Here is a 24,531-nt window from a genome sequence, read left to right as displayed (position 1 = left end):
TTGATGCCAAGAGGGTCAATCATCAATTCAGAGGCACACGTGAAGACTAAATAAACTCAAGAACCATTTCCGACATGTTTGATCAGACAAGAATCCAGCAGAAATCTTGCTCCAACACAATAATGCACGCCCACACACACAAGTCTGAGAACCTGGGAACACATTGCCAAATTGAGTTGGACATCATTGCCTTATCCATCTTACAGTCCAGACTGTAGACAGACTTGGACTTCCATCTCTTTGGGCAGCTTAAAGATTCTCTATAGGGAACACACTTTGAAGAGGACGAGAGTAGCAGTCACACAGTGAAAACATGGCTATAACTACAGGACAAGAGCTTTTACCAGCAGGGAATACATGCTCTTCCACAACATTGGCGTATGACCATAGAAAGTAATGGAGACTACGTGGAAAAATAGGACACAGACAAGACATGTACGTATATTGTCACCAATTCTGACTCTTAACAATAAGTATGTTCTGAGAAAAAAAAAAAAAAATAGGGGCATTACTCACATAAAATATAGCCTGGCAATGGCAAGAAAAGCATTTCTGAAGAAAGATTTGTGAACAATGAATACGGATTTAAGTGTTAGGAAGCCTTCCTGGGAATGGCAAGAAAAGCATTTCTGAAAAGATTTGTGAACAATGAATACGGATTTAAGTGTTAGGAAGCCTTTCCTTAAAGTATTTCTGTGGGATGTAGCCATGTATGATACATGGACTAGAAGCAGTTCAGACAAGAATAGAAGCTTTTGAAATATGGTGCTACAGAAGAATGAAGAAGATTACATCAGTAGATCACATGAGGAGGTACTTGATAGAATTGGGGAAGAAAAAACTTTTGTGTGACAACCTGGCTAGAAGAAGAGATTGGTTGATAGGACACATTCTGAGACCCAAGAGATCACCAATTTAGTATTGGAGAGAGATGTGGTGGGTAAAAATTGTAGATGGAGACAAAGAGTACGCAGATTCAGAAGGATGTAAATTGCAGTAGTTATTCAGAGATGAAGAGGCTTGCACAGGATAGAGAGCTGCATCAATCCAGTCTTCGGACTGAGCACCAGAACAACAACAACAACAACAACAACAACAACATATGCTTCTGCATGAGCCCTGATTTCTTTTATCTTGTCTTCATGGTCCTTATGTGAAATGTAAACTGCCGGTAGTGGAATTGTTATAAAGTCAGCTGCAAATGCTGGTTGTCTAAATTTTCACAATACTGTTTCATGAGAATAACATTGTCTTCACTCCTAGGATTCCCATTTGATTTCACAGAGCATTTACATAAAACTCATGAGGTGACTGAACCTACTGGTAACAAATCTAGCAGCATGCCTCTGAGTTGCTTCAATGTCTTCCTTTAATCTGACCGGGTGGGGGGTCCTAAACAGCAGTATTCATGAATGGGTTGCACTAATGTTCTACTTGTGATCTCCTTTATAGATGACCCTACAATTTCCTAGAATTCTCTCAATAAACCTACCATTCGCCTTTCCTATTACTGACCTTACAAGCTTGTTTCATTTCATATCACTTTCCAACATTATGCCTAGATATGTAATCATCATCAAGCAGCACACCACTAATATTGTATTCGATTATTACAGGATCGCTTTTTCTACTCACGTGCCTTACCTAACATTATTCTACATTAAGAGCAAGCTCCAATTCATAATACCAAATAGAAATTCTATCCAAGTCATCCTGCATCCTTCAACAGTCACTCAACAATGACAAATTCGTATACACTACAGCACTGTCCGCGAATAGCCGTAGATTGCTACTCGCCCTATCTCTCACATTGCTTACGTATATAGAGGACAGAGTGGTCATGTCACATTTCCTTGGGATGCTATCAATGATACCCTTGTCCTTTAACTTGACTTGCACAGTCCAGGACAACGTACCGGACTCTACTAGTCATGAAGGCTTTGAGCCAGTTTCATATCTGAAAACGTATTCCATGTGCTCGAACTTTGGTTAGAACTCTGCAGTGGGACACTGTGTCAAATACTTTCCGGAAATCTAGGCCTATGGATTCTGCGTGTTGTCCTTTGTACATGGTTTGCATGATATGGTGTGAGAATAGGGAAAGCTGATGTTCACCCAAGTGATGCTTTCTCAATCCATGTTGATTTATGGACAGAATCTTTTCTGTCTCAAGGAAATTTATTACATTCAGACTTAGAATATACTCAAGAATTCTGCACCAAACTGATTTTAAGGATATTGGCCTCTACTTTCACAAGTGTGTGCCTTTACCCTCTTATATACAGGAGTCACCTGTGTCTTTTTCCAATTGCTTGGGACATCACAGTGGGAAACAGATTCGTGATAAATGCAAGCTGAGTAAGGTGCCAATACCAAAGAGTGCTCTCTGTAAAACCAAACTGGGATTCTATCCAGACTTGGCAGCTTATTTGTTTTCAAATCTTACAACTGCTTCTCAATGCCAGGGTGCCTATTTCTATGACCACCATATGGGAGTCTGTGCAATGTCACACAGTGGTACAGTTGTAAAATTCTCCTAAGTGAATGATATTTTAATGTGAAATTTCAGACTTCAGATTTTCTTTTGCTGTTGTCTATTGCCACAACAGACTGGCCAACGAGTGACTGCCACTTGGTGATTTTCATGTAGGACCAAATTTCTATTATCTGCATTTCAGCATTTCCATATCCTCCTCTGAACTATGAGTGCAACAGTCTCTGCTTCCTCAGCATTTTCTGACTTTTATTATTGAACCATGGTGGGTCTTTGCTGTCCTTAATCCACTTACTCAGCACATACTTCTAGAGTGTTACGATTAGTTTAAACTTTGCCCATAATTCCTCTATGCCCATCATATTTAAACTAAGTGATGTCCACTCAGTGTCTAAGTAGGATGCTAACAACTGCTAATGTGTTCTTTCCAGCATAAAAGCTCTCTTAGTCTTTTTGATGGATTTATTAACATTAGTATCTGTCATCACTATGATGACATTGTGATCACTAATCCCTGTCTCGACAATGACACTGTAGATAAGGTCAGGCCTGTTCGTATTTACAAGTTCTAAAATATTTCCATTACACATGGGTCGTTTAACACACTGCTTAAGACAGTTTTCAGAACTGCTTCACAGCACTATCTGTTTGAAACACCTGACATAAATCCATAGACATCATAGTCCACACTCTGTAACTTAAATTTTTTTTTTTTTTTTTTGGTGGGGTTTAAGGGCGCTCAACTACTGAGGTCATTAGCGCCCAGTCACTGTTGTTAGAGCACATGGAATCTAGTAAAACTCAAGGGGATGGGGGGGGGGGGGACACCAGAAGGACCTGACAAAGATGCAGATAAAATAAGTAGAAAGGTTAGATGTCCTTGGACAAGCCAGTCAAAGTTATAAACCGCAGAATACGAGCAGCTGCTCGAGCGTCATCAGCTAAAACATCTGGTAAAGTAGATGGCAGGGACAGGACAACACGAAAGTGACTAAAATGGGGACACGACAATAAAACATGGCGCACTGTTAATGCCTGACCACAAGGGCACTGCGGGGCTGGGTCACCGGAGAGCAGGTAGCGGTGGCTAAACCGGCAATGCCCAATACGCAACCTGGTCAGAAGGACCTCCTCTCGCCGAGATGGTTGGGAGGATGTTGTCCAAGCAGTTGGGAGCGGTTTAACTGCCCGGAGCTTGTTTCCTTGGAGGGATGACCAAGCATCCCACCACAACGACACAAGCCTCTTACATACATCCCCACGAACATCAGATGACGGGACACAATGGGAGGCTGGCCGAGGCAGGAGGACTGCAGCCTTGGCTGCTGCATCAGCAGCCTCATTCCCAGGCACTCCGACATGTCCGGGAACCCACAGAAAGCTAACAGGAGAACCATTATCAGCGAAAGAATGGAGGGACTGCTGTATCCGTTGAATCAAGGGATGGACCGGATAGGGAGCTCCAAGGCTCTGAAGAGCACTGAGTGAGTCAGAGCAGAGTACATACGATGAATGGCGGGTGCGGCGGGCATACTGAATGGCCTGATGGAGAGCAAAGAGCTCGGCCGTAAAGCTGGAACATTGGTCGAGGAGCCGGTATTTAAAGGTGGCGGCCCCGACGACAAAGGCACAGCCGACACCATCGTCAGTTTTGGAGCCATCGGTGTAAATAAAGGTGTGACCGGCAAGTCGAGCACGAAGTTCGACAAACCGTGAGCAATACACTGCAGCCGGAGTACCCTCCTTCGGGAGTGAGCTGAAGTCGAGATAAATATGAACCGGAGCCTGGAGCCAAGGTGGTGTCGGGCTCTCACCCTCTCTGAAGGTGGTAGGGAGGGCAAAATCCAATTGTCGAAGCAGGCGACGGAAGCGGACTCCGGGGGGCAGCAGGGCAGACACATACAACCCGTACTGACGGTCGAGAGAATCAGCGAAGAAGGACTGGTAAGAGGGGTGGTTGGGCATAGACAACAGCCGGCAGGCATACCGACACAGCAGTACGTCGTGCCGGTAGGTCAATGGTAATTCGGCAGCTTCAGCATAACGAATCTCGACAGGACTAGTGTAGAAGGCTCCGGTCGCAAGACGTATCCCCCGATGGTGGATGGAGTTGAGCCGGCGTAAGAGGGATGGCCGAGCGGACGAGTAGACGAAGCTCCCATAATCCAGCTTCGATCGGACTATGGACCGATACAAGCGAAGCAGGACAGTGCGATCCACTCCCCAAGATGAACCACTAAGAAATCTGAGGGCATTAAGGGAACGTGTACAACGGACCGCCAAATAAGAGACATGTGGAGACGAACACAGTTTCCTGTCCAACGTGAGCCCTAGAAACTTAGTTGTTTCCACGAATGGGAGAACAACGGGACCGAGATGTAAGGATGGCGGAAGGAACGCTTTATATCGCCAAAAGTTGATACAAACCGCCTTCTCTTCAGAGAACCGGAAGCCATTTGCCACGCTCCATGAGTAGAGGCTGCCGAGACAACGCTGAAGGCAGCGCTCCAGGAGGCATGTTCTCTGGGCACTGCAGTAGATCGCGAAGTCATCGACAAAGAGAGAGCCTGAGACATTAGGTGGAATGCAATCCATAATTGGATTGATCGCGATGGCAAAAATGGCTACGCTCAAGACGGAGCCCTGAGGCACTCCGTTCTCTTGGAGGAAGACGTCGGACAATACGAAACCCACACGTACCCTAAACTTTCGATCCGTTAAAAAGGAATCAATAAAAAGGGGCAGGCGACTGCATAGGCCCCACCTGTGCATAGTGCGGAGGATACCTCCTCTCCAACAGGTATCATAAGCCTTCTCCAAGACGAAGAACACAGCTACCGTTTGGCGCCTTCGCAAAAAGTTGTTCATGATGAATGTCGACAAGGTCACAAGGTGGTCAACAGCGGAGTGGCGGCGATGAAAGCCGCACTGAACATTGGTAAGTAGCCGTCGAGATTCAAGAATCCAGACTAACCGAGCGTCAACCATGCGCTCCATCACCTTACAGACACAGCTTGTAAGAGAAATGGGGCGGTAACTAGAAAGAAGGTGTCTATCCTTCCCGGGTTTGGGTATAGGAACAACAATGGCGTCACGCCAACGCATGGGGACGTGACCTTCGGTCCAGACGCGATTGTAGGTACGAAGAAGGAAGCTTTTGCCCGCCGGAGAAAGGTGTGCCAGCATCTGAATGTGAATGGCATCTGGCCCCGGAGCAGAGGACCGGGACAGTGCAAGCGCACATTCGAGTTCCCGCATAGTAAAGGGGGCATTATAAGTTTCCAGATTCAGCGAGTGGAAGGAAGGTCGCCGAGCCTCTTCTGCCTCTTTCCTGGGAAGGAAGGCAGGGTGGTAATGGGCGGAGCTTGAAACCTCCGCGAAAAAGCGGCCAAAGGCGTTGGAGACAGCCACAGGATCAACAAGGACCTCATTACCTGAGGTCAGGCTAGGTACCGAGGAGTGGGCCTTAATGCCCGACATCCGGCGCAGGCCACCCCAAACGACAGAAGAGGGAGTAAAACTGTTAAAGGAGCTGGTGAAAGAGGCCCAACAAGCTTTTTTGCTGTCTTTGATGACTCTACGGCATTGCGCTCGGAGTCGTTTGTATCCAATACAATTCGCCAATGTAGGATGGCGGCGAAAGGTGCGTAAAGCACGTTGTCGAGCACGGATAGCGTCCCTACAAGCCCCGTTCCACCAGGGGACGGAAACGCGACGTGAAGAAGAGGTAGTACGAGGAATGGAACGTTCGGCAGCATTGATGATAACAGACGTGAGGTATTCGACCTGACTGTCACAACTGGGAAAATCGTGGTCCGGAAAGGTCGCCAGGGAGGAGTAAAGTCCCCAGTCAGCTTTCGGTATGTTCCAGCTTGAAGGACATGGGGATGGGGTGTGGTGCAGGAGACGAACGACACAGGGGAAGTGGTCGCTCGAATAGGTGTCAGAAAGGACATACCACTCGAACCAACGGGCAAGAGTGGTAGAACAGATCGAGAGGTCCAAGTGGGAGTAGGTATGAGTAGAGTCTGAAAGGAAAGTCGGGGCGCCGGTATTGAGGCAGACAAGATTGAGATGGTTGAAGACATCCGCCAAGAGTGAGCCTCTTTGACAGGATGCAGGACAGCCCCAAAGGGGATGATGGGCATTGAAGTCGCCAAACAATAAAAACGGCGGGGGAACCTGAACGATCAGGTGCATCAGGTCAGCCCGACTAACAGCAGATGACGGTGGAGTGTAGATGGTACAAACTGAAAAAGTAAAAGCAGAAAGAGTAATACGGACAGCTATTGCTTGGAGTGGGGTTGTCAATGGGATGGGATGGTAATAGACATCGTCCCGAACGAGCAACATGACCCCACCATGAGCTGGGATACCGTCCACAGGGGTGAGGTCATACCGCTCCGAGGTATAGTGGGTAAAGGCAATACGGTCAGTCGGGTGCAACTTGGTTTCCTGGAGACCAAGGATGAGCAGACAGTGCAGGCGGAGGAGCAGTTGTAATTCCTCCCGATTAGATCGAATACCTCTTATGTTCCAATGTAACAAGGCCATCGCTAGTCAAAAAGTTGGGGGAATGAGACGGGGGAAGAGCTGGTCACCTCGACGGCCACTGTAACTTAAAGTCACCTCCTAACAATATTGTGTGATCGGGGTACTTCTGCACCACTAAGTTTAGACATTCTCTGAACGATTCCACAACTGTTATTGTGGGATCACGTGAACGGTAAAAACATCTGATATTTTGAAAATATAGTGTAACTGGATATGTAGAAAAGTACTCACCAAGTGGAGGCAGGAGAACATGCATCTAATGGTATTAAAATTTGCAATCTTTTGGAGCCATTGGCTCCTCCTTCTGGAAGGAAGGTTGAGGGGGATAGAGGAGGGGTAAAGGAAAAGGACTGATGAGGTTTAGGAAATGGGAAGAGTTCGGAAAAGTTGCCCAGAACTCTGGGCCATGGGAGACTTACTGGACAGGATGAGAAGGGAAGAGAGACAGTTGGTGACTGCACCGGATGAGATTTGAAAATCTGAGAGCTTAAAGGTGGAAGATAGGGTAATAAGCAAATTACTGCCAAAACATCATGTACGAGTTAATAAGAATGGAAAGCTAAGTGCATTGTCTGTGATAGAGGTGGATGTAGAGGGGTAGTGGGGGTGGAAGGGGACAGAGGCAGTGAAAAATAAACATGGCAGGAAATGAAAAAAAAAAACACACACAAGAAGAAAGGTATAGTTACTATGAAGAAATGCTGAGACTGAAGAAATTACCATAAATTATGACAAGGTGAGTGGTGAGACTGAGGACATGTTTTAACACCAGTTCCCACACACGGAATTTTGAGAAACTGGTGCCTGCGTGAAGAATCCAGATGCCACAAGTGGTGAAACAGACGTCGAGATCATGAATGCTCTGCAACAAGATATTATTTGTTGCCAGCATATACCCTTTGCCTATGCAAATTCTTCCTAACGGATAACTTGGTTGTAGTCATGCCAATGTAAAAGGCCGAAAAGTGTTTATCTAACAACTGGTTCAAAATGGCTCTGAGTACCATGGGACTTAACATCTGAGGTCATCAGTCCCCTAACAACTGGTTTATGACATGGGTTGCTTTACAGTTGGCTCTTCCTTTGATAGTATGTGTATTGTCCATCTCAGTGCTGGTATAGGTGGGGGTAGGAGGGTGCAATAGGGCAAGCCTTACAGCAGGGATGGTCACAGGGGCAGGAGCCATAGGGTAGGACAATGGGTGGAGAAAGAGCACAGGGACTGACAAGGATATTGCAGAGATTGGGAGGGTAACAAAATGCTGTTATTGGTGTGGTGGGAAAAATACTGGACAGGATGGATATAATTTACAGGTGTGATTTTCGGAGGTCACAGCCTTGTTGAGGTAACTGATTAATATATTCAAGACCACAAAAATAATGACTGAGAAGAGGTGTACTCCCCAGCTGTTTTTTGGGGGGGATCAGCATTACCAGGAGTGGGTGTGATGTCCTGCATAATGTGCTTTTGAACTGGGCTGATCAAGTAATTATATCCAGTGAAGGCTGAGGTGAGAAAGGTGGCATATTGCTATAAAGAGGCTGCATCTGAAAAAATATGTTTGCCTCCAATGCCAAGGCTGTATGGAAGGGTATGTCAGACACAGGAAGGACGGCAACTGTGAAAATATAAGTACTGCTGCTTGTTAGTTGGTTTAAAGTGAACGTAAGTGTATAGCAGACCTTCAGTGAGGAGGAGATCAACACCACGGAAAGTGGCATTGGATTCGGAATAGGACTATGTGAAATTTAATTGGGAGAATGCATTTCAAGATTCAAAGAATTTTCAACGGTCAGCCGCACCATGAGTCTATACGGTAAAGATGTCAGCAATGTATCTAACCAAACATGGGGCTGAAGGTTGATGGATTCCAGCAAAACTCCCTCCCCTCCAAGTGAGCCATGAAAAGGCTGGCATAGGATGGAGCCATCCTGGTTCCCATGGTTGTGCCCATGATCTGTTTGTTTCTTTTGCCACCCCTCAAAGGTAAAGTAGTTGTTGGTAAGTATAAATTTGATTAAGTTGAGTAGGAAGGGTGTCCTACGTTTTCAATCAGGTGGGCACTGACTGAGGAAATGTCCAACAGCACGCAGACCAGGTACATGGTTGATGATGGTTTTGTGGTGCGCTCAACTGCACAGTTATCAGTGCCCTTACAAATTCCCAATCTTTGCTTAGTCCAATCTCACCATTTTCATGAATGATAACGAAATGATGATGACAACACAAACATCGAGGTACATGGAGGGTTTTGCTATAGGGGAGGATGACCTCAATGGTGACAACCAAGGTGTCTGGTGGGAGCGGACAAGCACCGATTTTAAAAGATCTATGAAATGGTTGGTGTCCGTAAGGGAAGTGTTTGTACTATAGGTTGCAGGTGTTGGTCAACTAAGGCAGATATACATCCAGAGGGAGCTTCGAAGTTAGCAACTATGAACAGCTGGGATGACTGGGCTTGTGGCTCTTAGGAAGATGGTAAAAGGTGGAGGAGCATAGTTTGGGTGGAGTAAGAAGTTCTATGGATTGAAATGTTAGTCCTTGTGATGGGCCTGAGGTTTTAAGGAGGGACTGCAGTTCAGTTTGAATCACAGGGATGGGATTTAGATGACAGAGGCTGTATGTAGGCGTGTCAGACAGCTGGTGTAAACCTTTGTTTACATACCCCTTCCAGTTAAGTACCACACTCGTGGGTCCCTCCATCCACTGGAAGATTAATGAAAAAGTCATCAGTTTTTAGGGAATGAAGAGCCTGTACTTCTGCAGAGAACAGATTAGAGTCATGTTGTTGGAACCCGAGGGAGGGTTGTGAAGCAATGCTGGATGTGAGGAATTTTTGGGAAACTTGTAAGGGATGATTTTAAGGTAGTGATGGTGGATCAAGTAAGGATTGTGGCCAGAAATGTTCAAGGCAGGGTTCAACGTTAGGTTTGCTGCTGGGAAGATATTGGGATTGAGTTGCAACTTGATAATTCCAGTTGACATTGCAGGTGAAGGAAAGTAGGTCCTTCATCAAAGCAGCATGACTACATGCAGGTTTAGGGCTGAAACTGTGACCCTTGGATAACACAGGTAATTTAGGAGGGGAGAGTGACTTAGACGAGAGGTTGAGAACACTGTATTGTTGTAGCTGGTTCTGGTGATCATGAGTTCTTCATTGGCCTGAGAGACAGTGGTGAAGGTGGAGCGATGTTATAGAACGTTGGCCAAGCTTGGTTTGTAGAAGAGGAGTGGTGGTTGATGGTGCGGCTGTTTAGGGGGCTGCAGAGGCACAAGAAGGGAAACACCACTGTTGAGAGGTAGTTTAGGAGAAGGTGGGATAGCTTTGAGGTGAAATCTGGCATACTGTTGCAGTATGAAATTGGTTTAGCAGATGATACCTCCCAAGGAAATATGAGGGGCAGATAACTGCATGATTTTGTAGGAAAGAAGTCTGGCGGAGTTGAAATTGGCAGATGAGGCATATGGGTCACAGATTAGCTGAGTAAGTGAATGAGACTGCTGTATTTGAAACAGTACAAGACTGCTGGATTTGGAACAAATCCTACTTGTGGCTTTTTTTTTTTGCTTTACTGCATTAATTTATTAAATCTGTAGGCAAGACAATATTAACGAAAAAGACAGTTCACTGTTTTTAATAAGATTTCTTTCAGGTTACAGAAGTGTACAACATGTGATTCTTTAGCACTTAATGTCTTTTACTTCAATGACCATCTGCATCTTGCAAGTGAGTCTATGAGCTGAGAAATAAAACAGCCAGTTTTCTCATATAATTCATTAGGATATAGTTATTGCACTGATGAGATCATAACATTAACTATAATATAAATAAAGGGTGATTATAATTAAACTTAGATTTTCAAAACGCTGTAGAAATAACACCACTGGTCAGAATGACATCAAATTGCAAAGGAATATTATTGGGGAGGGAAATGTGAAAACTAATCATTAGATGGCGCTGTATGTGTCAGAATACGTAAATGGAAACACTTGTCATGTGCACGACCCATTGAAGCTGGTATAAACATGCCGGGTACACGGCTTTTCCTCCTTTACGTCTGCAACATTCACCATGACTGTCTCAATGCAGAATTGTGCTCTGCTTCTAAAGCTGTATTACAAGAACGATGACTGCGCACATGTCGCTCTGCAGAAGTTCCAGACACTGAAGGGTTTGGAAAAAAGGCACTGGCCCAATGACTGCCTTGGGTCTGGAGAAAATGATTCAGAAATTCGAAAAGAAGAGTTCTCTTGGTGTGCAACCTGGTAGAGGGAGGAAATGAACTGATTCGACATCAGTGGAAGCAGTGGCCACAGCAATGCAGGAGGAGATGAGTGGTGGTGTGCGAACATGTAGGACATGGAGAATTGCCTGAACATTGGACATATCTGTGAGCACAGTGCATAAAATCCTACAGAACATCCTTCTTTGCTATCCATTCAAAATCACCCATGTGCACGAGCCGCTTCCTGTTGATCTGCCAGCAAGAGAGACCTTTGCTTTAGAATTTCTTGCTCGCATGGAAGTGGACAATGATTGGCCATGGAAGACAAAGTCCATTTCCATCTGACAGGATATATCAACACACAGAATTGTCAAATACGGGCAATGGAAAATCCACACGCAAATCAACCAGTACCACTTCATCCTGGAAAGGTCACTGTGTGGTGCAGGTTTACGTCATCATTTATCACAGGGCCATATTTTTTTGAAGATACAGGTGCTTCCAGTCCTGTTACTTGTACCGTCACTGGTAAGCACTATGAGTGTCTTTTGCACAACCATGTCATTCCAGCTCTTCAACAGTGTGGATGAGATCATTTTTATGCAAAATGGCACACCTCTGTACATTGCAAATCCAGTTAAGCGGCTACTGAAGTGCCATTTTGGAAATGCTATAATTACCAGCCATCTCGATCACCTGATCTTAATCAGTGTGACTCCTGGCTGTGGCGCTATCTGAAAGATGATGTGTTCGGTGTACCGATTGCAAACTTAGCTGCATTGAAGGCATACATTGCGCAACACATTCTGAACATGACCCTTGAAATGCTTCGATGAGTTGTGGAACATGCTGTTTCTCGATTTCAACTTGTTGCAGAAAATGGTGGACAGCATACTGAACGTGTTTTGTGCCTGTCACACAGAAATTAATAATCCGATTTGATTTTGATTGATGCTTTTTATGCGGTTTTTGGCCTCAGGACAATTAAAAACAATTTTTCCCATACTGTGTGTTATGACCTTGCCATTGTGGATGGTCTTATGTAACTAACAGTATCATACCTGTACGCCCATGCACACAGAGTAGCACAGTTTGCTTAATGTCAAACACACCTTAGGCATTGCTGTATGATTCATTTGTCATTTGTAGTCTACCATTATTAAATTATGATACTTACAGTGCCATCTATTGCTACATTTTGTAACTATTTATTTTTCTTCTGCCATATTTTTCCCCCTTCTCTGATAATATTCTGTTGCAATTTGACGTCATTCTGACTAGTGGTGTTATTTCTACAGCACTTTGAAAGTTTTATTATAATCACCCCATACACTGGGCACTATCAAGTCTACCATCTACATTGCAAAACAGCCCAAGTCCATTGGAACACACCAACCCCAGACCACCACACAGCCACCATGAGAAGATTTGCAGATATATTGGGTTCAAAACAGACATCACACAACTTATATTCTTTTACTAGACCATCATATGCTATGGAAAATACTAATTCATCTGAAAATATTACATTCTGCCATTCATGATGATATTTTCCTCAGCAAATGCTAATCTGTGATTCAATGATCATCATGGAATTCCCTTTAATGCCTAGGTTTGCTTTGTAGTTCAGCTTCCCAAAGCCAGTGCCAAACCATATCAACCCTGGAAACAATAGTAGGATTCTACTGCAGCAAATTCAAAAAGCATGTTGCTGTCATGTATCTACAAGTTAATTACTGTGGACTGGTGTTGTTACATAACGTCCTGTTCCCACATTTCTACTGAATTCTCCAGAATCATGATATTGTTGTACCCATTGTTAGGCAATGCATTCAGGAATGGCCATAACATGAACAACTCTCTAATGCTGTCAAATTCCCTCGCTCCGTAAGAGCAATGAGCTGTCACACTTAGCCTGTTGATAATGAGGCATAGCTCATAAACAAAGTGACTAGGCTCATTGTGAGATGGTTTAAGTATTGACGTTAAACAGTGTGTCGTCATTGCTTAAATAGTGTGCTGCCACTGACTATTATAGAAGGAATGTTGGATGACAGATACGATTCACTACGTTGGACTGTCACTCAATGCAGAAGAATACTGCCACCACATATGTAGATAGCTTCTACTATGATAAATCACACCAGAATGACATAACCCTTCGGGTTTGATGATCTTAAAAGGAAATTAAGCAGTTTAGGCTCTCTACATGGGCCCATATAGGTTTTAGGGCGTTAATCCTGAGTCTTCAATAAATCAATGCCAACAGTTACCACATTTGAATTCAAGTGTCTCACAAATTTCAGATGGACAGTTGTCACACTGATGAGAGGGATTAATTACTGACAATAATGCCATGGGTTTCAATACATGCTATGATAAAATACGCAGTTACAGATAATCGTACTACATACAGTATCCTCATTCAGTTGCTTCGAAATCTGTGGGTTGTCAAATGTATTATTAGTATTTTACAATTTATGATTACAATAGTAACAGCAAACTCATACTTTCTGCAGATGGTGAAGTTGCCTTATAATGAAGTACTGCCTGAAAGAAGCTGCATAAATATTCAGTCAGATCTTGATAAGATTTCAAAGTAGTGCAAAGGTTGGCAATTTGCTTTAAATGTTCAGAACTGTAAAATTGTGGACTTTACAAAATGAAAAAGTGTAGTATCCTACAACTATAATATCAATGAGTCACAGTTGCAATTGGCCAACTCATACAAATATTTGGATGTAACTCTTTGCAGGGATATGAAACAGAAGGATCACACAGGGTGGGTTGTGGGTGAAGCAGGTGGTACAATTCAGTTTACTGGTACAATTCTTGGGAAGTGATATCAATGGAGACTGCTTACAAATCACTCGCATGACCCACCTTAGAATACTGCTCCCAAGTGTGAGCGACCCATACCATATAGGACTAATAGGGGATACTGAATGTATACAGAGTAGGGCAGCATGAATGGTCACAAGTTTGTTTAACCCATGTGAGAATGTCAAAGAGACTCTGAAGAACTCAACTATCCTGAGAACGTCTACTAACCCAAAGTTTCAAGAACCAGCTTTAAATAATGAAACTAGGAACATACTACAAAGCCTATGTATTACTCTCATAGGAATTGTGAGGACAAGATTAGACAAATTACAGCATCCACAGAGGCATTGAAACAATAATTCTTCCCACACTCCATACTTGAATGGAATGGGAAGAAACCCTAATGACTGGTACATTGGATGTACCCTCTGCCATGCACTTCATGGTGGTTTGCAGAGTATAGGTGTATATGTTGAAGCCAGAATTATGCAGTATGTATTATGTAGTATGTAAATAGAATTATGTAGTATAATCTTCGGAAGTCTCAGTGCTTGTGCTGCTGCTGTTGTCTAGACTGAATAACCAGCTTTTGGTAATGTCTGCACTTCTTCTAGCCTGTGATGGGATTGATTATTTATTATTATTATTATTGTTGTTATTATTATTATTATTTTGGAGAAGTCCGTCTGCATGCGTGGGCTAACAGCAAATGTTGCCAAGGGTTTTATCACAATTACCACCACAAATGATACTTAATTTACAGCTTAAAAACTTTCAGCTGTATCATGGAAAATTAACTGTTTATCTTTGGAATAGAGGGATATTTTACAAATAATTGATATGACCATTGGTTGGTCCCGATTGGCCTGTCTGTGCCAGAATGCAGAACTTCACATCAGTCTCTTTCGGTAATGAAGCAAAACAAAATCTGTTGCAACTTAACATGGAACTGAACCTCTGCTGCTTTACATAGACAGTCTAAAGATGGATGATTCAGTTACAGTGATTATCACAAAAAAGTTCCCTGTTAAGGATCTATGTAGTGTATCTATAACAGTGTATTTATTCGTAGAAAAGCTTTTGAATTTTCTTGGAATGGGTCTAGAATACAGATAAAACCATTTCTGTGTAATGGTTCAAGTAATAATTCTTCTTCCATTTGTTCTCAATGAAACCCAGGCAAATGGCATTTCGCTTTTTCATTTGTGTCAGTGCTGTACTGGACTTTGACTTTAGCTACGATTTTCCACTGTCACTATTTTAACAGACAAGCGGTCATAAGACTTGAGTACTATGTTAAAAGGGCAAAACAGATGGGTTAAATATCATGTGGCAGACGTAAAACTGTAACATATGTATTTGTTCAGGGGCGTAGTGTAACACGAGGTCCTCCAGGGCCAGAGTTGCAATGAATGTCATTCCCATTGCAAGTGCTCATTTCACTGATGGAGGAGAGTTGATGGATAGGGGTGGGGGTTGGGGATGTAGCTGCTGCTTTCAGCGTGGTGTTAATAGCACTAGCTACTCGAAGGTGTTTGAATGGATCAGTATGTAGCTTACTCCAGATGCTGTCTTGATATTTACTTGCTTTTTGCAAAAGGTGTGATGTAGTTGAGGGAAGGACTGGGGGAAAAGAAGAGAGATTGCAGCATGAGAAAAGAAGAAATGCTGCAATGGCTTGGGGCTACATAATCACTGCTCATGAGGGCCTTGGTCAGTTACCACTACAAGTGTGATACACTGATACACCTTTAATAAGGGCAAGCATAAAGGAGAGGCATTTATTCAATTAAACTGCCACTTTGTCAGATTTAACATGAACACATTTTATTGCAGTTTAAAACACAACTGCAAACTATCACTCAGATAGTGCCTCTTTGCCAGATTTATCATGAACTAGAAAAATACACACTTTTACTGGAGCTCAGTACCTCTTCGCCAAATTTATCATGAACTAGCAATACACATGTTTCACTGCAGTTGAGAACACATCAACAGCAAACTATCACTTGGATAGAACAGGACTGCTATATGTGTGAAACCACATTTGTGAATGATTTAATGACCTTAATGTTATGTACTAAATTAATAATATAATTCTAAATTTAAATACCTTGTCATTAAACACAATAGAACCCACAGCTTTTCGATCCACTTCACCTTGACTGTCTAGAATACCATCTCCAAACAACTGTCTCAATCCATCGTAGCAAGGTCCACCTTTACAATATAGCTCATGTGCTAGTTTATCACATACAATTACACCTGCTCCAAGTTTCTCTAGCCTTCCTGCTACTGATGATTTTCCACTAGCAATATTGCCAGTGAGTCCAATAATGTATGGGTGATTTGGTATGAGTGGATTTGGCTAAAAAAAATAATAAATAAATAAATAAAAGTAGATACTGTCATAAAACAATATTCATTTGGCAGATACTTGTGAAGAGTTATGCATATTAAGAAACCCTAAACACAAGATACAGACTTAACTAGACATTCAAAGATGTTAATATTTATAACACAAATGAAAAGATGTGGACTATTTTAAGTATAGATGACAGGGCTAAAGAAGAAGAAGAAAAGAAAGAGAGAGAGAGAGAGAGAGAGAGAGAGAGAGAGAGAGAGAGAGATAATGTTAAGGTTATTGACATGAAGGGAGGATATCGCTGAAGACTTCGCTGGGGTTATATTTGCAGGGAGAGGCTTTTAGTCCCCATCACTACAGCACAGACATAGAACTAGAAGCATTACTAGAGTACATGGTAAAATCTGCTCAATAACTGTCTTGTTATATGTAATGGAGTTTTCCCAGTGGATAGAATATTCCATCATCTTCCTGGCGTGCACTCAGGACAAAATTATTTCTTCTTTTGACATTTCAGCTGACGACTGTGCAACTGTTTGAAGGTGATTTGGCTGCTGAATCTCAAATTCTGTAGATTTTCCAATCTCTGGACATATAAAACCATATCCTTCCTCAAGAGGTATCTGATGTGTTTCTTGAAGTTTTCCAAGCAGACAGAATGTCCCATTATATTTTAAGCTTGCATTTGAGACAAACTTATTTCTTCTTGAGTTTGGACAAGCTACAAAATCTGAGATTCAGTAACTGGCTCACCTTGAATATGGCTGCTAAGTTATTGGTAGAACAAATAATTATGTCCTAGATGTACACCCAAAAGATGGAATATACTGTCTCACTGTCTGCAGGTATGTAAGATACGGTAAGTATTTGGCATCAGCCCCCCCCCCCCCCCCCTCAACTCTAGTTTGCCAAGACAGTACACTCAGTATGTATATGAGCCACACAGCAACTATAAAAGCACCAGATTCATACTGGGCTGGATCCCACTGTGGGGAGCCGGACTTGGGTATCATGGGGATGTCAACCTCGTCCCGTCTGTCCACAGATCGGTCTGCCGCTGTGGTTGCCCCGGTTTCTGCCCGCAGTGGGGCTGAGCCCTCACCTGTGGTTGACTGGGAGGTTGTTCCAAGGCATGGCAGGCAGCGAAAGATGTCATCGGAGGCTGATCAGAAAGCCTCCCCGGTGCGTCTGACAAACAGGTTTCAGGTACTGTCTCTGGCTGAATCAGATGCTCTGTTTCAGAGGATGATTCTCAGCTTTCAAGGTCCGGACAATCGCAGAGGGTGGGCTTATTGGTAGTTGGGAGCTCCAATGTTAGGCGCGTAATGGGGCCCCTTAGGGATATGGCGGCTAAGGAAGGGGAAGAAATCCAGTGTGCACTCCGTGTGCATTCCGGGTGGAGTCATTCTTGATGTGGAAAGGGTCCTTCCGGATGCCATGAAGAGCACAGGGTGCAGCCAGCTGCAGGTGGTGCACATGTCGGCACTAATGATGTGTGTCGCTTTGGATCTGAGGAAATTCTCTCTGGATTCCAGTGGCTATCTGATTTGGTGAAGGTTGCCAGTCTTGCTTACGAGATGAAGGCAGAGCTCACCATCTGCAGCATCATTGACAGAACCGACTGCGGACCTTTGGTGTATAGCCAGGTGGAGGGTCTGAATCAAAGGCTCAGACGGTTTTGCGACCGTGTTGGCTGCAGATTCCGCCATAGGGTGGTGGGGTTTTGGGTTCCGTTGAATAGGTCAGGAGTTCACTATACTCAGCTGGCGGCGACATTGGTAGCGGAGGCTGTGTGGCGTGGACTGGGCGGTTTTCTAGGTTAGAAGGCCTCGGGAAAGTACGGGGTGGGCTGCGATCTCAAAGGGTGCATGGCAAATACAGGACGTGCTTGGATCAAGGAACAGTCGGAATTGTAGTTGTAAACTGTTGTTGTTGTGCTGGGAAAGTCCCTGAGCTTCAAGCGTTAATAGAAAGTACAGAAGCTGAAATCGTTATAGGTACAGAAAGCTGGCTAAAGCCTGAAACAAGTTCTGCAGAAATTTTTACGAAGTCTCAGATGGTGTTCAGGAAAGATAGATTACGCAGAATTGGTGGTGGAGTGTTTGTGTCTGTCAGTAGTGGTTTATCTTGTAGTGAAGTCGAAGTAGATACTCCGTGCGAATTGGTATGGGTGGAGGTTATACTTAAGAGCCGAACTAAGTTAATAATTGGCTCCTTCTACCGACCCCCAGACTCCGATGATATAGTTGCTGAACAGCTCAGAGAAAATTTGAGTCTCGTAACAAATAAATACCCCACTCATACGGTTATAGTTGGTGGGGACTTCAACCTTCCCTCGATATGTTGGCAAAAATACTTTTTCAAAACCGGTGGTAGGCAGAAAACATCTTCTGAGATTGTCCTAAATGCTTTCTCCGAAAATTATTTCAAGCAGTTAGTCCACGAACCCACGCGAATTGTAAATGGTTGTGAAAACGCACTTGACCTCTTAGCCACAAACGATCCAGAGCTAATAGAGAGCATCATGATTGATACAGGGATTAGTGATCACAAGGTCATTGTAGCTAGGCTCAATACAGTTTCTTCTAAATCCACCAGAAACAAATGCAAAATAATTTTATTTAAAAAAGTGGATAAAGTGTCACTAGATGCCTTCCTAAGAGACAATCTCCATTCCTTCCGAACTGATTATGCAAATGTAGATGAGATGTGGCTCAAATTCAAAGATATAGTAGCAACAGCAATTGAGAGATTCATACCTCAAATTGGTAAGAGATGGAACTGATTCCCCATGGTACACAAAACAGGTCCGAACGCTGTTGCAGAGGCAAAGGAAAAAGCATGCGAAGTTCAGAAAAACGCGAAATCCCAAAGATTGGCTAAAATTTACAGACGTGTGAAATTTGGCACGGACTTCAATGCGAGATGCCTTTAATAGGTTCCACAACGAAACATTGTCTCGAAATTTGGTAGAAAATCCGAAGAAATTCTGCTTGTATGTAAAGTACACAAGCGGCAAGACGCAGTCAATACCTTCGCTGCGCAGTGCCGATGGTACTGTTACCGACTACTGTGCCGCTAAAGCGGAGTTATTGAATGCAGTTTTCCGAAATTCCTTCACCAGGGAAGACGAATGGAATATTCCAGAATTTGAAACATGAACAGCTGCTAGCATGAGTTTCTTACAAGGTAACCTCCCCATCGCACCCTCCTCAGATTTAGTTATAAGTTGGCACAGTGGATAGGCCTTGAAAAACTGAACACAGATCAATCGAGGAAACAGGAAGAAGTTGTGTGGAACTAGAAAAAAAAATAAGCAAAATATACAAACTGAGTAGTCCATGTGCAAGATAGGCAACATCAAGGATAATATAAACTCAGGAGCGCCGTGGTCCCGTGGTTAGCGTGAGCAGCTGCGGAAAGAGAGGTCCTGGGTTCAAGTCTTCCCTCCAGTGAAAAGTTTACTTTCTTTATTTTTGGAAAGTTATGATCTGTCCGTTCCTTCATTGACGTCTCTGTTCACTGTAATAAGTTTAGTGTCTGTGTTTTGCAACCGCACCGCAAAACCGTGCGGTGATTGGACGAAAGGACGTGCCTCTCCAATGGGACCTTGAGCGCAAGGTCATAGGTCAACCGATTCCTCCACAGGAAAACACGTCTGATATATTCTATGCGACACTGGTGACGGCATGTGCGTCACATGACAGGAATATGTTGTCGACCCACCTAACTTGTACACTTGGCGAATGAGTAAAAAGATTCTTCCATCTTGCCCGATTTAGGTTTTCTTTTGGATGTGATAATCACTCCCAAAAAAGTGATGAAAACATAAGAGTTTGTCACATAAACTAAAAATAAAATATGAACTTTCCTCAGCTGCTCACGCTAACCACGGGACCACGGCGCTCCTGAGCTCAGACTAACCTACATGTTACATATCTCGCACATGGACTACTCAGTTTGTATATTTTGCTTATTTTTTTCATAATTCCACACAGCTTCCTCCTGTTTTCTCGAATGATCTGTGTTCAGTTTTTCAAGGCTTATCCACTCTGCCAACTTATAACTAAATCAGAGGGGGGTGCGATGGGGTGGTTCCCTTGTTAGAAGTAGATACCTTAGGGGTTGCGAAGCAACTCAAATCACTTGATACGGGCAAGTCTTCAGGTCAAGATTGTATACCGATTAGGTTCCTTTCAGATTACGCTGATACAATAGCTCCCTACTTAGCAATCATATACAACCGCTCGCTCACCGATAGATCTGTACCTACAGATTGGAAAATTGTGCAGGTCGCGCCAGTGTTTAAGAAGGGTAGTAGGAGTAATCCATCGAACTACAGACCTATATCATTGATGTTGGTTTGCAGTAGGGTTTTGGAGCATATACTGTATTCAAACATTATGAATCACGTCGAAGGGGACGATCTATTGATGCGTAATCAGCATGGTTTCAGAAAACATCGTTCTTGTGCAACACAGCTAGCTCTTTATTCACACGAAGTAATGGCTGCTATCGACAGGGGATCTCAAGTTGATTCCGTATTTCTAGATTTCCGGAAAGCTTTTGACACCATTTCTTGCAAGCGACTTCTAATCAAGCTGCGGGCCTATGGGGTATCGTCTCAGTTGTGTGACTGTATTCATGATTTCCTGTCAGGAAGGTCGCAGTTCGTAGTAATAGATGGCAAATCATCGAGTAAAACTGAAGTGATATCAGGTGTTCCCCAGAGAAGCGTCCTGGGACCTCTGCTGTTTCTGATCTATATAAATGACCTGGGTGACAATCTGAGCAGTTCTCTTAGGTTGTTTGCAGATGATGCTGTAATTTACCGTCTAGTAAGGTCATCCGAAAACCAGTATCAGTTGCAAAGCGATTTAGAAAAGATTGCTGTATGGTGTGGCAGGTGGCATTTGACGCTAAATAACGAAAAGTGTGAGGTGATCCACATGAGTTCCAAAAGAAATCAGTCGGAATTTGATTACTCGATAAATAGTACAATTCTCAAGGCTGTCAATTCAACTAAGTACCTGGGTGTAAAAATTACAAACAACTTCAGTTGGAGAGACCACATAGATAATATTGTGGGGAAGGCGAGCCAAAGGTTGCGTTTCATTGGCAGGACACTTAGAAGATGCAACAAGTCCACTAAAGAGACAGCTTACACTACACTCATTCGTCCTCTGTTAGAATATTGCTGCGCGGTGTGGGATCCTTACCAGGTGGGATTGACGGAGGACATCGAAAGAGTGCAAAAAAGGGCAGCTCGTTTTGTATTATCATGTAATAGGGGAGAGAGTGTGGCAGATACGATACGCGAGTTGGGATGGAAGTCACTAAAGCAAAGACGTTTTTCGTCGCGGCGAGATCTATTTACGAAATTACAGTCACCAACTTTCTCTTCCGAATGCGAAAATAATTTGTTGAGCCCAATCTCGATAGGTAGGAATGATCATCAAAATAAAATAAGAGAAATCAGAGCTCGAACAGAAAGGTTTAGGTGTTCGTTTTTCCTGCGTGCTGTTCGGGAGAGGAATGGTAGGGAGATAGTAGGATTGTGGTTCGACGAATCCTCTGCCAGGCACTTAAATGTGAATTGCAGAGTAATCATGTAGATGTAGATGGTAACAGTGTCATATAGTGCAGCCAGAAAATGTGGAATGTTTGTTATCTAGGTGTTCTGTGGCAACAGTGGTTGACAGTTCATTACATTGCAACACAACAGGAAGTTACAGCTTTCTTGAGTGTTTCACACACTTGGCAAAGGCTATTATTATGTTAGCAGTGAAAATACTGCATGAATTTAAACTGGAGATTATTGTTCAGGTTTGTCAAGAAAGAAACTGGTAGCAAACCTTGGTCATTATTCTGAAGCTGTCCATGCAAGGAATTAAAAACTGGTGCATTCACAGACAGAGAAAAAGTTACTTGAAAACAGTAGTCTTCTTTGGTTTTGGAATCAGATCAAGATGCATCTGGGGAGAAATTATCTATCAAGACAAATCTCAAAAAGAAAGGAACTTTTGCAGTCCAGCAGAGGAAACTGAATATGGGTTCTCAGTACTTACAGTTACATCACAGCTTGCCTTGGGATGGTTCTTAAGGAGCCTCCACTGTTAGTCAGCAAATAAAACAATAATTCAGACTTTCAAGTGATATTTACTGTGTAGCTGATGACACTGAACTTACCATATGGGAACATGCCTTTTGAAATGGACTGCTGGTCAGGCCAATACAAAATGCACCTCCTGTCCTCACACCACTACGTGCAGTACGGTCAAGCAGACCACATACTGTGAGGGATGTTCCCGAGTTATTTTCATCATTGTTTTTACGAGAGAAGAGATACACCAGGTGACACAAGCAATCACTATACAAAGCCACACACAATCTTTGCTCATTCAACAACAGAATGGACATCAGCAGAGGAGGAAAAATACATGCACAGAGCACCATAGAAGAGAAAGCAGCTGTAGATTGGTGTGCCCAGCATTTTTTGAGTACACATCACAATGGCAGACGGACGTGTACTGACAATATGCTCACCAATGGCACCTTGTGCTTTTATCTGGTATGAATAAGCACGAGGGACCAGTGTGTAACGCCTACAAACTGTGTACAGTACACGTCTCATCATACGGTTGGTCGCTAGTATCGCATGTTTAGAGAAGGAAAACAGGGCGCAGAGGATGAAGATCAAATGGGTGTCCCTCCACATCAATGAATGAAAACAACACTGCCAGGGTACAGGACATGGAGTTAGCGGACAGGTCCATAATGGTTTCAGGACACCGAGTTTTACCAGAGTGGTTTCTTTAAACTGATTGCACGTTATAATAAATGTTGTAACGTTGGTGATGACTGTTAAAAATTAGTACAAAGTGTATAGTTCATGATGTCGTGCCGTATTTGTTTTTGGAAATAAAGTTTCCATCTGAAAAACATTGGTGACACTAACTTTCAGAATATCCCCTGTAACAGTACTGATGATCCATATGCAGCATGTACATAGTATATGTAGGGACTTCTGAAAGGTCTATGTAATAACTCTCTGAGTGGGGCCACTCTGAAACCAAAGAATGTTAAGTTTTACCATACCACTGTCATTCAATTAATGCAGATGCGGCATGTATGACAGCTTTTTATTTAACAGTAGGCTTAAGAAGCTGAATTAGGCAACCACTTTAAGCAACTGATTACTGAAGTAGACCTCAGTATAACGATATAGTCCTGAGACTGAAGGGAAACTACTCTCCAAAATCCAATCTTGTGCCTTCCAGATGGCTCCCTGAAGTTGGTATTAAGTACCATCCATTGATGTTGCATGATGGTGTGAACGAGTCATCTCCACTTAATGGCTGTGAAACTGTACGTGGATTGGTTGGTTGGATTAAAAGAGGGGGAAAGGGACCAAACTACAAGGTCATCAGTCCCTTGTTCCGAATAAAACAATGCCACAAGTGTGAGAATAGAACAAACAAAACTGACAACTCAAAACGGAATGAAAGGAAAAATTACAAGAACGACGAAGGGTAACAAACACGTAAATGGGCAAAAGGGGACAAGAAAATGCAAGAAATAGGATGAAGAAATTAAAACAACAACGCAGATTATCATAGCTGACTGATCATCAGAATAAAAAGGAGAAGCCAGTCACTTTGCAACACATTAAAACCTACACCCTAAAAGCACTAGGGTGGAGGACACAGAGGGACAAAGGACATGCACTAAAACTTAGATCACATGATAAAACCCACCTTCACGAATAAAACGTAAAACTAAATCAGCCGATGAGGCATTGTTAGAGAAAATTAGCAGCAATGAGTCCGGTAACCCAAGATTTCGTCACTGGGCAGTCAATGTGGCACAGTGCACAAGAATATGAGCCACTCTCAACCGGGTGCCGCACCAACACTCAGGAAGGTCTTCACAGCGCAGGAGGTAACCGTGGGTCGCCGAAGTGTGGCCAATGCGGACCTGGCAGAGGACAACTGATTTCCTACGAGAGGCCCACATGTAAGACCTCCACACATTCGTAGTCTCCTTAATGACACGCTGTTTGTTGTGT

At 43.3% G+C, this 24,531-nt stretch overlaps 1 protein-coding gene across 2 annotated transcripts in view; it reads right to left on the bottom strand.

The window, feature by feature from the left end:
* Positions 1-24,531, bottom strand: part of LOC124789539 (bifunctional coenzyme A synthase) — a 148,509-nt gene that overhangs the window by 43,287 nt on the left and 80,691 nt on the right. The window contains exon 4 of one of the 2 annotated variants that reach the window (XM_047256934.1): positions 16,212-16,466. The exons of the other annotated variant lie outside the window; for it this stretch is intronic. Within the exon in view, the coding sequence (XP_047112890.1) occupies positions 16,212-16,466 (255 nt within the window). The remainder of the gene's footprint in view (positions 1-16,211; positions 16,467-24,531) is intronic. 2 annotated transcript variants of the gene reach the window in all.

This window comes from Schistocerca piceifrons, chromosome 3 (assembly GCF_021461385.2).
Source record: "Schistocerca piceifrons isolate TAMUIC-IGC-003096 chromosome 3, iqSchPice1.1, whole genome shotgun sequence".
Lineage (NCBI taxonomy): Eukaryota > Metazoa > Arthropoda > Insecta > Orthoptera > Acrididae > Schistocerca > Schistocerca piceifrons.
This window is presented reverse-complemented; position numbering and strand designations above follow the sequence as displayed.